Source organism: Cetorhinus maximus, chromosome 1 (assembly GCF_964194155.1).
Source record: "Cetorhinus maximus chromosome 1, sCetMax3.hap1.1, whole genome shotgun sequence".
In the NCBI taxonomy this organism is placed as follows: Eukaryota; Metazoa; Chordata; class Chondrichthyes; order Lamniformes; family Cetorhinidae; genus Cetorhinus; species Cetorhinus maximus.
This window is the reverse complement of record NC_135879.1, coordinates 242,915,973-242,928,254: the sequence shown is the minus strand read 5'-3', so window position 1 is coordinate 242,928,254 and position 12,282 is coordinate 242,915,973. Positions and strand designations below refer to the sequence as shown.

General features: G+C 44.9%; 1 protein-coding gene across 1 annotated transcript in view; it reads left to right on the top strand.

Annotated features, from left to right (window-relative positions):
* The window catches only part of dysf (dysferlin, limb girdle muscular dystrophy 2B (autosomal recessive)), a 322,715-nt gene that overhangs the window by 250,259 nt on the left and 60,174 nt on the right, over positions 1 to 12,282 (top strand). Inside the window, exons 38-41 of the mRNA XM_078555028.1 lie at positions 1,505 to 1,666; positions 4,757 to 4,922; positions 6,824 to 6,897; positions 8,917 to 8,976. Of these exons, the coding sequence (XP_078411154.1) occupies positions 1,505 to 1,666; positions 4,757 to 4,922; positions 6,824 to 6,897; positions 8,917 to 8,976 (462 nt within the window). The remainder of the gene's footprint in view (positions 1 to 1,504; positions 1,667 to 4,756; positions 4,923 to 6,823; positions 6,898 to 8,916; positions 8,977 to 12,282) is intronic.

The following is a 12,282-nucleotide window of genomic DNA, read 5'->3' as shown; positions in this document are numbered from 1 at the left end:
GAGTGCAGCGAAGGTTTACCCGACTGATTCCTGGGATGGCGGGACTGACATATGAGGAGAGATTGAGTCGATTAGGATTATATTTGCTGGAGTTCAGAAGAATGAGGGGGGGATCTCATAGAAACCTATAAAATTCTAAACAGGACTAGACAGGGTAGATGCAGGAAGGATGTTCCCGATGGTGGGGGAGTCCAGAACCAGGGGTCACAGTCTGAGGATATGGGGTAGACCATTTAGGACTGAGATGAGGAGAAATTTCACCCAGAGAGTGGTGAGCCTGTGGAACTCGTTACCACAGAAAGTAGTTGAGACCAAAACATTGTATGTTTTCAAGAAGGAGTTAGATATAGCTCTTGGGGCGAAAGGGATCAAAGGGTATGGGGAGAAAGCGGGAGCAGGCTATTGAGTTGGAAGATCAGCCATGATCATAATGAATGGTGGAGCAGGCTCAAAGGGCCGAATGGCCTACTCCTGCTCCTAGTTTCTATGTTTCTATGTTTCTATCGATGCCTTTTGTTACCTCCGGGTTTGACTATTCCAATGGTCCCCTGACTGACCTCCCACATTCTACCTTCCCTCAATGTGAGGTCATCCAAAATCCTGCTGCACGTATCTTACTCGCGTCGTGTTCCGTTCCCCCACTCCTTGCAGTTTGCTGACTCACATTGGCTCTGGGCCTAGCAACACCTCAAATTTAACATTTTCAGCCTTACGGGTCCCCAAACTCCCTGTGTTCTGGCAATTCCGGCCTCTTGAGCATCCCTGATTTTAATCGCTCCACCACTGGCGGCTGGGATTTCAGCTGCCTCGATCCTAACCTCTGGAATTCACTCCCGGCACCTCTCCACCTCTCTACCTCACTCCCTCACTCCCTCCTGTAAGACACTCCTTGTCTTATGAGGAAAGGATGGACAGGCTAGACTTGTATCCGCTGGCGTTTAGAAGAGTAAGAGGCGACTTGATTGAAACATATAAGATCCTGAGGGGTCTTGACAGGGTGGATGTGGAAAGGATGTTTCCTCTTGTGGGTGAGTCTAGAACTAGGGGTCACTGTTTTAAAATTAGGGGTCACCCTTTTAGGACAGAGATGAGGAGAATTTTTTTCTCTCAGAGGGTTGTGCGACTTTGGAACTCTCTGCCTCAGAAGGCGGTGGAGGTGGGGGGTCATTGAATATTTGTAAGGCAGAGGCTTAATAATAATAATAGCCGTCAAGGCTATTCAGGATCTTATATACTTCAATTAAGTTGCTGTCTTGAGTGACCATCTTCACATAGATCTTTACAGCACAGAAACAGGCCATTCAGCCCAACATGTCCACGTTGGTGTTTCTGTTCCACTTGAGCCTCCTCCCTCCCTCTCTTCACCTCACCCTATGAGCGTATCAACATGCAACCTGATGGCCCCAGGGTGCTTCCGATCGGCTCCGCGGTGGGGGGGTGGGGGGGGAATGCCAATGGTTACACCATTGAATTCATTCGTTGACCTCCTCTGGGTTCACTGCAGATTCTTGCTTGGGGTTTGAGAAACCTGAAGAGCTACCAGCTAGCGAGCGTCTCCTCTCCCAGCCTGGTGGTGGAATGCGGAGGCCAGATGGTGCAGTCCTGCGTCATTAAGAACGCCAAGAAGAACCCCAACTTCAACACATCCACCCTGTTCATCGAAGTGGTAAGCAGCCTGTGTATCCTGTCAAGAGCTTATCCATGAGCAACATTCCCATTCCGCTGCGCGGGTGTGCAAGAAAATTTAAACCACATTTTGACGCACAACAACTACATTTTAAAGGGAACATAGACTATGTGCGGTATCTCTTCAGGGAACCTCTGTCAGTCTTACATGGGGAAAACTCCAATTTTAAATGTAAAATCGCTAAGGGATATTCGATTAAGTGAATGGGCAAAATTGTGGCAAATGGGTTTCAGGCCGTTCAGTTCAAGGGCAATTAGGGACGGGCAACAAATGCTGGCCTTGCCAGTGACACCCACTTCGCACAAAATAATAATAAAGATTAAAATGGGAGATCACCCACTTTGGACCTAAAAAAAGATGGAACAGGGATACTTTCTAAATGGTGGAAAGCTCAAAACAGTGGAGGTCAAAAGAGATGAAAACAAAAAAATGCTGGAAAAACTCAGCAGGTCTGACAGCATCTGTGGAGAGAGAGAACGACAGAGGTAATGTTTCAAGTCCGTATGAGTTCAAAACGTTATCTCTGTCTCTCTCTCCACAGATGCTGTCAGACCTGCTGAGTTTTTCCAGCATTTTTTGTTTTTGTTTCAGATTTCCAGCATCCGCAGTATTTTGCCTTTATTTTAGAGGTCCAAAGAGACTTGGGCGTCCAGGTACATGGATCATTAACATACATGCATCCTAATTGCCTGCTGCACTAACATGCAGGTGTAGCAGCAACTGGGAAGGTTATTGGAATGTTAACCTTTATCGCAAGAGGATTTGAGTACAGGAGTAGTGAAGTCTTGCTCCAATTGTATAGAAGCTTGGTTAAACCGCACCTGGAGTACTGTGTGCAGTTTTGGTCCCCTTACCTCAGAAAGGATATTATTGCAATGAAGGTTCACCAGACTTGTCCCAGGGATGGCGGGACTGTCTTATGAAGAGAGATTGAAGAAACTGGGCCTCTATTCTCTAGAGTTTCAAAGAATGAGAGGATGTCTCATTGAAACCTACAAAATACTTAAAGAGATAGACAGGGTAGATGCAGGTAAGATGTTTCCCCTGGTTGGGGAGTCTAGAACCAGGGGATATAATTTCAAATTAAGGGAGAAGCCACTTAGGACCGAGATGAGGAGAAATTTCTTTATTCAGAAGGTTGTGAATCTTTGGAATTCTCTACCCCAGAGGGCCATGGAAGATCGCTCATTGTGTATGTTTAAAGTAGAGATTAATGGATTTCTGATTAATAATAACATAAAAATTTATGAGGATAGTGTGAGTAAAAGGCATTGAAGTGTTTGATCAGCCATGATCATATTGAATTATGGAGCAGGTTTGATGGGCTGAATGGCCTTCTCTTGTTCCTATGTTCCTATGTCCTATGTTCCTATTAAAATGTCATAGACAGGTACAAAAAGTAATCAAAAAGGCTAATGAAATGTTAGCCTTTATATCTGGAGGACTAGAATACAAGGACGTAAAAGTCATACTTCAGCCCTACAAAGCTCTGGTTAGACCACACCTGGAACACCGGGAGCAGTTCTGGGCATCACACCTTAGGAAGGAGATATTAATCTCGGAGAGAGTGCAGTGTAGATTTACTAGAATGATACTTGGACCCCAAGGTTAAGCTGTAAAGAAAGATTAAACAAACTAGGGGTGCAGTTAAGCTGAGGAGTGATTTGATCAAAGATTTCAGGATATTAGAGAAACAGATAGGATAGATAGAGAGAAACTCTTTCTGCTGGTTGGGGAGTCTAGGACCAGGACCTACACCATCTAAAATTTAGAATCCGATGTTTCAGGAGTGAAATTAGGAAACAATTCTTCCTGCAAAGGGTGATAGGATACTAAAACTCTCTAGATCAATTGTAAATTTTAAATCTAAGATTGTGAGATGGACAGGTTTTTAATCAGTAAGGGAATCAAGGGTTATGGGGAAAAGGCAGGAAAGTGGAGTTGAGGTTTATCAGTTCAGCCATGATCTCATTGAATGGCGGAGCAGACTCAATGGGCTGAATGGTCTACTCCTGCTCCTATGCCTTATGGTCTTATGGTCCAAGGGATATGAATCAAAGACAAGAATATGGAGTTAGGTTACAGAGCAACCATGATCTCACTGACGGAGAACCGGTCAAGGGACTAAATGGCCTCCTGCTGTTCACATATTTCTAACTCAATGAACTGTCTCATCACTTTAAGTTTCCCATCGAAACCTCTTCCTCTATTATCCTGTTCCCCCATTGAAAACCCACCCATGAATACCCGAACTCTTTCATCAAAACCACTTCCTTTATAACCCTAAGCCTCCACGTGTAACTTTAAGTGATGTTCTGACTGTCACAAGTGGTTTCCCCTCCCCTATCCTATCAGACAGGTTATTGTAAACATTTCTCAGCAAACAAGTTTATCCTAAAGCCACAGAATGTTATAAATGACAGGACTATAGTGTAGGTGACCTTCCAAGGAAAAATAAACCTCTCCGGACCTCAGGCTAAGCAATGCTCTAGGCCCAGACTCATCTCTGGAAGGACCACACAAATATTTTAAGGCAAAAACACAAAGTGCTGGAAATGCTCAGGAGGCCAGGCAGCACCTGTGGAGAGAGAGACACAGAGTTCACATTTCAATTGATGCTGCTTCATCAGAGCTGGAGAAAGTTAGAGATGTAACAGATTTTTAGTAAGTACAGAAGCAGGGAAAAGTGGGGAGGAGGGGAGGGAAGAACAAAAAGAACGATCTGTCTAGGCAGGAGTGATTAAATGATAAAAGGGATGATGGTGCAAGGCAGCAGGAGATGGTAACGGGCCAAATAAAGAACCAAAAGATAGGTCTAGAGGAGGTGTAAATGGCAACAGCAGAATCACCACCAACAAGTGCTCTCTGGAAAAATAGGAGCAGAATGATGGTCAGAAGTTGTTGAACCCTATATTGAATCCAGAAGGCTGTAAAGTGCCTCATCAAAAGATGAGGTGGTGTTCCTCAACTCACATTGAGCTTCACTGATACAATGTAGGAGGTCAGAGACTTTATTCTAATCTTTCGCTATTTCTGATGCTTTTGATTCTTTTTGAACCTACTCCCCAGCGTTTACCAAAAGAGGAACTCTATTCCCCACCCATCACTGTCAAGGTGATTGATAACAGACAGTTTGGAAGGAGACCTATAGTCGGACAATGTACGATCAGGTCTCTGGTAGATTTCTACTGTGATCCTTACATGGAAAAGCGAGATTCTGCTATTCTTCAAACTGGTAAGAGATGAATTATCTTTCAACCTCTGCCCAATGTGCCTGCTAACATAACAACTGCTAGTTATACAACATACAGCCAATCTCCGGGTATAGTCAGGTACTGAGCAGCCACATTAGAATAAGGGTTAGGGACAAAACTGGACTTTGGAACTAATAATTTTTCAAGGAGCTAGTGCAAATACCGCAGGCTGAATATGCTGTACCCATTCTGTTCTACACTGCTCAGCTGTAAGTGCAGTCAAGGAGGTTGTCTGTCTTTTTGTGATGTTGGTTGAGGGATAAATACTGTCCAGGATGCTAGGGAGAACTCACTTGCTAGTCTTCAAATACCCTGGGATGGTTTACACCCACCTGAGAGGGCAGAGAGGGCCTCTATCTAACACCATATCCAAAAGATGGTGTCGCTGACAGTGCAGCACTCCCTCAGCACTGCAACAGGAGTGTCAGGCTGGAGTACGTGGTCAAGCTTCTGGACTGGGGCTTGACCCCACACCCTTGTGACCCAGAGGTGAGACTGCTGCCGACTGAACCATGGTTGAGAAGCAAGACGGGCAGCATGCTGCAGTAGCTTGCTGTGCAGTTCCAGAGTGTCGCGGCTCAAGGCAACTGAAGGAGTGAGGGAGAAATGGAGGGAGCAGGAGACCAGAGCTAGCAGACAGAAGGATGTAGAGTGGGACCTATCGCTGGAGGAGGGCACATATGAAGTTCTTGGGACCGAAGCAGTTATATATTCAACCAGGGACAATTACAATTAGAATTGCAAGAGCTGTTAAGCGTGGATCCTTTATTTATTTATTATTCTCTTCGTAGCGGACTCCCTCTGCTGGTGTATTTGTGCATGGTAGCCTCAACTGGACAAAATGCACAACACAACTTTCAATGCACTACAGCGCACAGCTAGGGAAGGGCAAAACTCTGGAGGGATTAGTAAATAAGAATGAAGATGGGTGGCCACTGAAAATCGGCAAGAACAGGATGGACCAGACAAAGTTCTGGATCCCATATGACTACTGGCAATAGTACAATGCACCCGCTTTTCCCCAAGAACCATAGGAGAGTGTTCAAGCTCATCGTCATTCTTTACACTGTGAACATGAAGTGTGAGGCACTTGGATGCATGAGTTAAAGGAGCTGCACCCTGCTGGGATGGTCCAGTTAACTTAGTCCCACACAACCATGAGTATATAAGAAAACATGACACAAAGGCTGAAGGCATTTTACCAATGGGTTAAAAAGAAGGACTTGCATTTATGTAGCACCTTTCACAATGACATCTTAAACACTTACAGCCAGAAGTACTTTCTGAAGTCACTATTGTCATGGAGGGGAAAGCAGTAGTCAATTAGCGCACAGCAAGCTCCCACAAACAATATGTGTGATAATAATGAGATATTCTGTTTCGGTGATGTTTGTCAGGGGATAAATGTTGGCTAGAACACAAATTTACACTGGCAAAAACATTTCCTGATTTACTTAAACCACACCATTGACTCAGCAAGTGTGCTTTGTATGTTTTATACACATAATGACCAATGAAAGTCAAAAGCTTTTGGTCATACTAGCTGACCACCTGTGACGATGCACATTGCAAGTCCAGTCAAAATCAAGTGTACACTTGAGATAAAGTAGATTTAGAAGGTGAAGGTTATCTGGACCATATGTCGTGCTGTAAATCAATCCCAGTTTAAAACTCTTATATTGAGTCTTTATTTTTCTATTTCCATTATAAATCTCCACATCCATTTGAATAATGGGAATTATCTATGTAAACTTGTCACTTTGCAATTACACCTTCCCACCAGTGGTAGTGCTGCAGTGCCCCCCATGGAACAGAGTAACTATGACAGGTCCAAGGCTAAACCAGTAGGCTTGCAACATCCTTTTTCTCTCTCTCTCTGTAGATGAACGAAGTCCCTCACTCCGAGATGATGTACTAATTGATATTGATGACACACAGCCTCTCATCTCAAGCCAGGTAAGTACCGTGCTTCAAGCCTGAAACTGCATTCACCGAAGCTCTAATTTAGCTCTGCGGTCGTCTGTCTCTTTCCCATAATAAGGATTCAGTTTGCTAAATGCAGAGGCTGGCCTTAGAAGTATCTGTGTTTCTTCTTTCTAGTGCTGGTCTGACCAGTTGTCCTTTATTGGTTTCCGTTTCAGTTTATTGATTAATTGGACAGAAATTATAAAGAAATAGACAAATCTTCAAATCCTGTGCAATGCCGCATCATTTATTAACTTTCATTGCCATCGTATTACAATCAGCTTCGCCTTGTGCCTAATCTCTACTGTGGTCGAACACCCAACATTGATCATTAACCCAATATTACAGGACAATTGGTGCCTTTAGTGTATTCGTACAGGGATGTCGAGGCTTCCTTTCGAGGGTAAGGGAAAAAGACTTGCATTTCCATACAATGTTTCACAACCTCATGATGTCCCAAACCACTTTGCAACCAATGAAGTACTTCATGGTCATCACCAGATTTTTATTGAACTCAACTTTCACCATCTGCTATGGTGGGATTTGAACCCAGGTCCCCAGAGCATTACCCTGGGTCTTGGGAATTTGAGTCCAGTGACAATACCACTAAACCACTGCCTACTATTGTGGGCTCAGTTGGTAGCATTCACGCCTCTAAATCACAAGATTCTGGTTCAAGACCCACTCTCGGACTTCAGCACAAAAATCAAAGCTGACCACTCCATTGCAGCACTGAGGGAATACTTCACTGCCGGAGGTGCCCGTCGCTCAGGTGAGATGTCAAACTGAGGCTCTGGTTGGGTGGACGTATAAGATCCTGTGGCGCTATTTTGAAGAGCCTTGGAGTTCTACCCGGTGTCCTGGCCCAATCAACATCACGAAAACAGACTATCTGTGCAAATTATCTGTCACAATTCCTACATTACAACAGTGAAGATATTTCACAAGTACTTAATTGGCTGTAAAGCGCTTTAAGATGTCCAGGGGTCATGAAAAGGTTTCTATAAATGCAAGTCTTCCTTTGCTTCTTCACCTCAAATAATGGGCGACATTGAGGAGGTTCAGGCTAGAGTTACGAGGCTGGTATAAAATGGTAGTTACTTAGAGAGGCTTAAAAACATTATACGTTCGAAGTGCACAGACTTGGAGCATGGCTTGGTAGAAGTATATAAAATAGTGAGATAGTGTTTTGGTTTACCGCAGTGTATTTCATTGAATAGATTGGGGATGATTAGGCATCAAGCAGGTAAAATACACAAGGGCATGAATAGGTTAGATGTTGGGCAGCTCTTCTCTTCTCAGTGGCTGGTACACCCTTGGAACAAATTCCTGGCTTACGTGGTGGATATTGACTTTCTGTATGTGTTCGGAAGGGAGCTGGACCAGTTCATGCATGAGTTGGAGATCACATCTTATAATAACTAGGTGGAACCTCAGGTAACACAAGCTTGGCCAATGTAGTCTTGCTTTCAGTTGACTAAGATGGATAAAGAGGAAAGTTCCATTCCCCCCTGAATGATCTTGGGTCCTTATATAGTCCTCTTGCCTCTCACAGAAGATACAGGACAGAGATAGTTGATGTTTCAAGTATCAGCTTGGTCCAGTGATGTTGTGATGAATGAATTGTGAGGAAAACTTTTTTCACCCAGAAGGCGGTCGGAGTCTGGAACAAACTTCCTGAGAGGGTGGTGGAGGCAGGTTCGATCGAGGTATTCAAGAGGGAATTGGATTGCTACCTGAAAAAAGAGAATGCGCAAGGTTGCGGGGATAAGGCAGGGGAGTGGGAGCGGGTGGAACGCTCTTTCAGAGGGCCAGTTCAGACTCGATGGGCTGAAGGGCCTCCTCCTGCACTGTAAAGATGCTGTGATACTGTGAATTGTGTTCAATGTCCAAGCCTGGATATCCATGTTGAGGCCCTGCCTTGAAGGCATTTGGACGGAGATGCCCTTGGACTTAATCTTGCTGTTGCTTGTTGCACTAGCCCTTCTAACAACTCCTTTTAATTTGCAGTTTGCAGGCTGCATGACCAGCCCAACCTTGAATAAATCCCCTTCTATGTCCAGTCTCCATGTACGTATAGCTTCATTTACATACCTTCAATGTCATATTAATGCTCAAATTAGTTAACAATCTGGTTAAAATCATCTCGGGATCTTGGGCTATGTATTTTGGCTGATTTCACTCAAGTTCCTGGAGACTTCGCAGGAACAAACTGAAGAATTTCAATGTACCTAATGCATTATATTTTGTTTATCATTCTCTGGGGTTTCACTGGCATTTATTGCCCGTTCCTAGCTGTCCCTTGAGACAGTGGTGGTAGACCTCCTTCTTGAACCACTGCGATCCGTGTGGTGAAGATACTCCCGCAGTGCTGGTAGATAGGGAGTTCCAGGATTTTGTCCCAATGAAGAACTGGTGATTGTACATCCAAATCAAGCTGGAGTGTCACTTAGAGGCTGAGGGGTGTTCCCACGTATCTGCTCCCCTTGCCCTTCTAGATCGCGGAGTTTGTAAGTTGGGGAGATGGAGCTCAGAGAGTTAAAATTCTTTGGCTGTTTGGTGCCAGACCATCTGGATCCCAGGTAACTGAGTCTTTCGTGCAGCCGCTGTAACCTGATGCCCCCGGTACCCGGCTAATATCCATGAGCTAATGACTTCAAATCCCACCGTAGTAAGTTAGGAAATTTGAACTCAATAAATCTGGTAATTTATGAGTTAACACCGGGAAGCAATGGGCATGAAAACAGCCACATTGTTGGTAAAAACCCAACAGGAAACCTACCCCCTCTACCTGTTGTGGCAGTCACATGACTGCAGCTCCACGATGTCCGGTCAACTCTGTGCTAACGCAAGTCATAATCTCAGGGCAACTGGTAATGGGAAATAAGCAAGACATCTGAAGATTAATGATGGAAGATTGAGCCAATCCTGCCAGTTTAAATATTTCCTGAACCACCTTATTTTCTCCAGACCAGAAGTTTTTCCGTGCATCTTTCATTTTTTCTCATCTGAAGCCACTGGTAAAATATATTTGAAAATGTTTTTTTGGTGATGATGTCCTGTTTGGAGGACTAATTGGACAGTATCAGAATCCTGTAGTAATCCATATGTGAAATGGTGAAATCTTCAAAAGGTTCAGAGGATATACTGGAATTTTTCAAATATTCCTGAGCTAGGGATGATCAATTAAAACGTTTTTTTTATTCTTTCACGGGACATGGGCGTCACTGGCTAGGCCAATGGTTTTATTGCCCATCCCTAATTGCCCTTGAGAAGGTGGTGGTGAGCTGCCTTCTTGAACCTCCTCAGTCTATATGATGTAGGTACACCCACAGTGCTGTTAGGAAGGAAGTTCCAGGATTTTGACCCAGTGACAGTGAAGGAACGGTGATATATTTCCAAGTCAGGATGGTGAGTGACTTGGAGGGGAACTTCCAGGTGGTGGTGTTCCCATCTATCTGCTGCCCTTGTCCTTCTAGATGGTAGTGGTCATGGGTTTGGAAGGTGCTGCCTAAGGAGCCTTGGTGAATTCCTGCAATGCATCTTGTAGATGGTACTACAAGACTGCTGCTACTGTGCATCGGTGGTGGAGGGAGTGAATGTTTGTAGATGTGGTGCCAATCAAACGGCTGCTTTGTCCTGGATGGTGTCGAGCTTCTTGAGTGTTGTGGGAGCTGCACTCAACCAGGCAAGTGGGGAGTATTCCATCACACTCCTGATTTGTGCCTTGTAGATGGTGACAGGTTTTGGGGAGTCAGGAGGTGAGTTACTCGCTACAGGATTCCTAGCCCCTGACCTGCTCTTGTAGCCACAGTATTTATGTGGCTATTCCAGTTCAGTTTCTGGTCAATGGTAACCCCCAGGATGTTGATAGTGATGGTAATGCCATTGAATGTCAAGGGGAGATGGTTAGACTCTCTCAAGTTGGAAATGGCCATTGTCTGGCACTTGTGTAGAGCGAATGCTACTTGCCACTTGTCAGCCCAAGCCCGAATGTTTCCCAGGTCTTGCTGCATATGGGAATGGACTGCTTCAGTATCTGAAGAGTCGCGAATGGTGTTGAACATTGTGCAATCATCAGCGAACATCCCCACTTCTGACCTTATGATGGAAGGAAGGTCATTGATGAAGCAGCTAAAGATGGTGGGCCTAGGACATTACTCCGAGGAACTCCTGCAGTGATGTCTTGGAACTGAGATGATTGATCTCCAACAACCATAACCATCTCCTTTGTGCTAGGTTTGACTCCAACCAGTGGAGAGGCTTTCCTCCGATTCCCATTGACTCCAGTTTTGCTAGGGCTCCTTGATGCCACATTTGCTGCCTTGATGTCATGGGCAGTCACTCACCTCACCTCTTGAGTTCAGCTCTTTTGTCCATGTTTGGACAAAGGCTGTAATGAGGTTAGAAGCTGAGTGAACCTGGCAGAACCCAAACTGGGCACCAGTGAGCAGGTTATTGTTGAGTAAGTACGGTTAATAGCACTGTTGATGACCCCTTCCATCACCTTAATGATGATGGAGAGTAGACTGATGGGGCGGTAATTAGTCGGGTTGGATTTGCCTGGATTTTGTGGACAGGACATACCTGGGCAATTTTCCACATAGCTGGGTAGATGCCAGTGTTGTAGCTACTGGAACAGCTTGGCTAGGGGCACAGCTAATTTTGGAGCTCAAGCCTTCAGCACTATTGCTGGAATATTGTCAGGGCCCATAGACTTTGCAGTATCCAGTGCCTTCAGCCATTTCTTGATATCATGTGGAGTGAATTGAATTGGCTGAAGACTGGCATCTGTGATGCTGGGGACCTCCAGAGGAGGCAGAGATGAATCATCCACTCGGCACTTCTGGCTGAAGATTGTTGCAAATACTTCAGCTTTGTCTTTTGCACTGATGTTCTGGGCTCCCCCATCATTGAAGATGAGGATATTTGTGGAGCCTCCTCCTCCAGTAAGTTGTTTAATTGTCCACCACCATTCATGACTGGATGTGGCAGGACTGCAGAGCTTAGATCTGATCCATTGGTTGTGAGATTGCTTAGCTCTGTCTATCACTTGCTGCTTATCCTGTTTGGCACACAAGTAGTCCTGTGTTATAGCTTAACCAGGTTGACACCTCATTTTTAGGTATGCCTGGTGCTGCTCCTGGCATGTCCTCCTGCACTCTTCATTGAACCAGGGTTGATCCCCTGGCTTGGTGGTAATGGTAGAGTGGGGGATATGCCAGGCCATGAGGTTACAGATTGTGGTTGCATACAATTCTGCTGCTGCTGATGGCCCACAGCGCCTCATGATTGCCCAGTTTTGAGTTGCTAGACCTGTTCAAAATCTATCCCATTGAGCATGGAGGTAGTGCCACACAACACAATGGAGGGTAT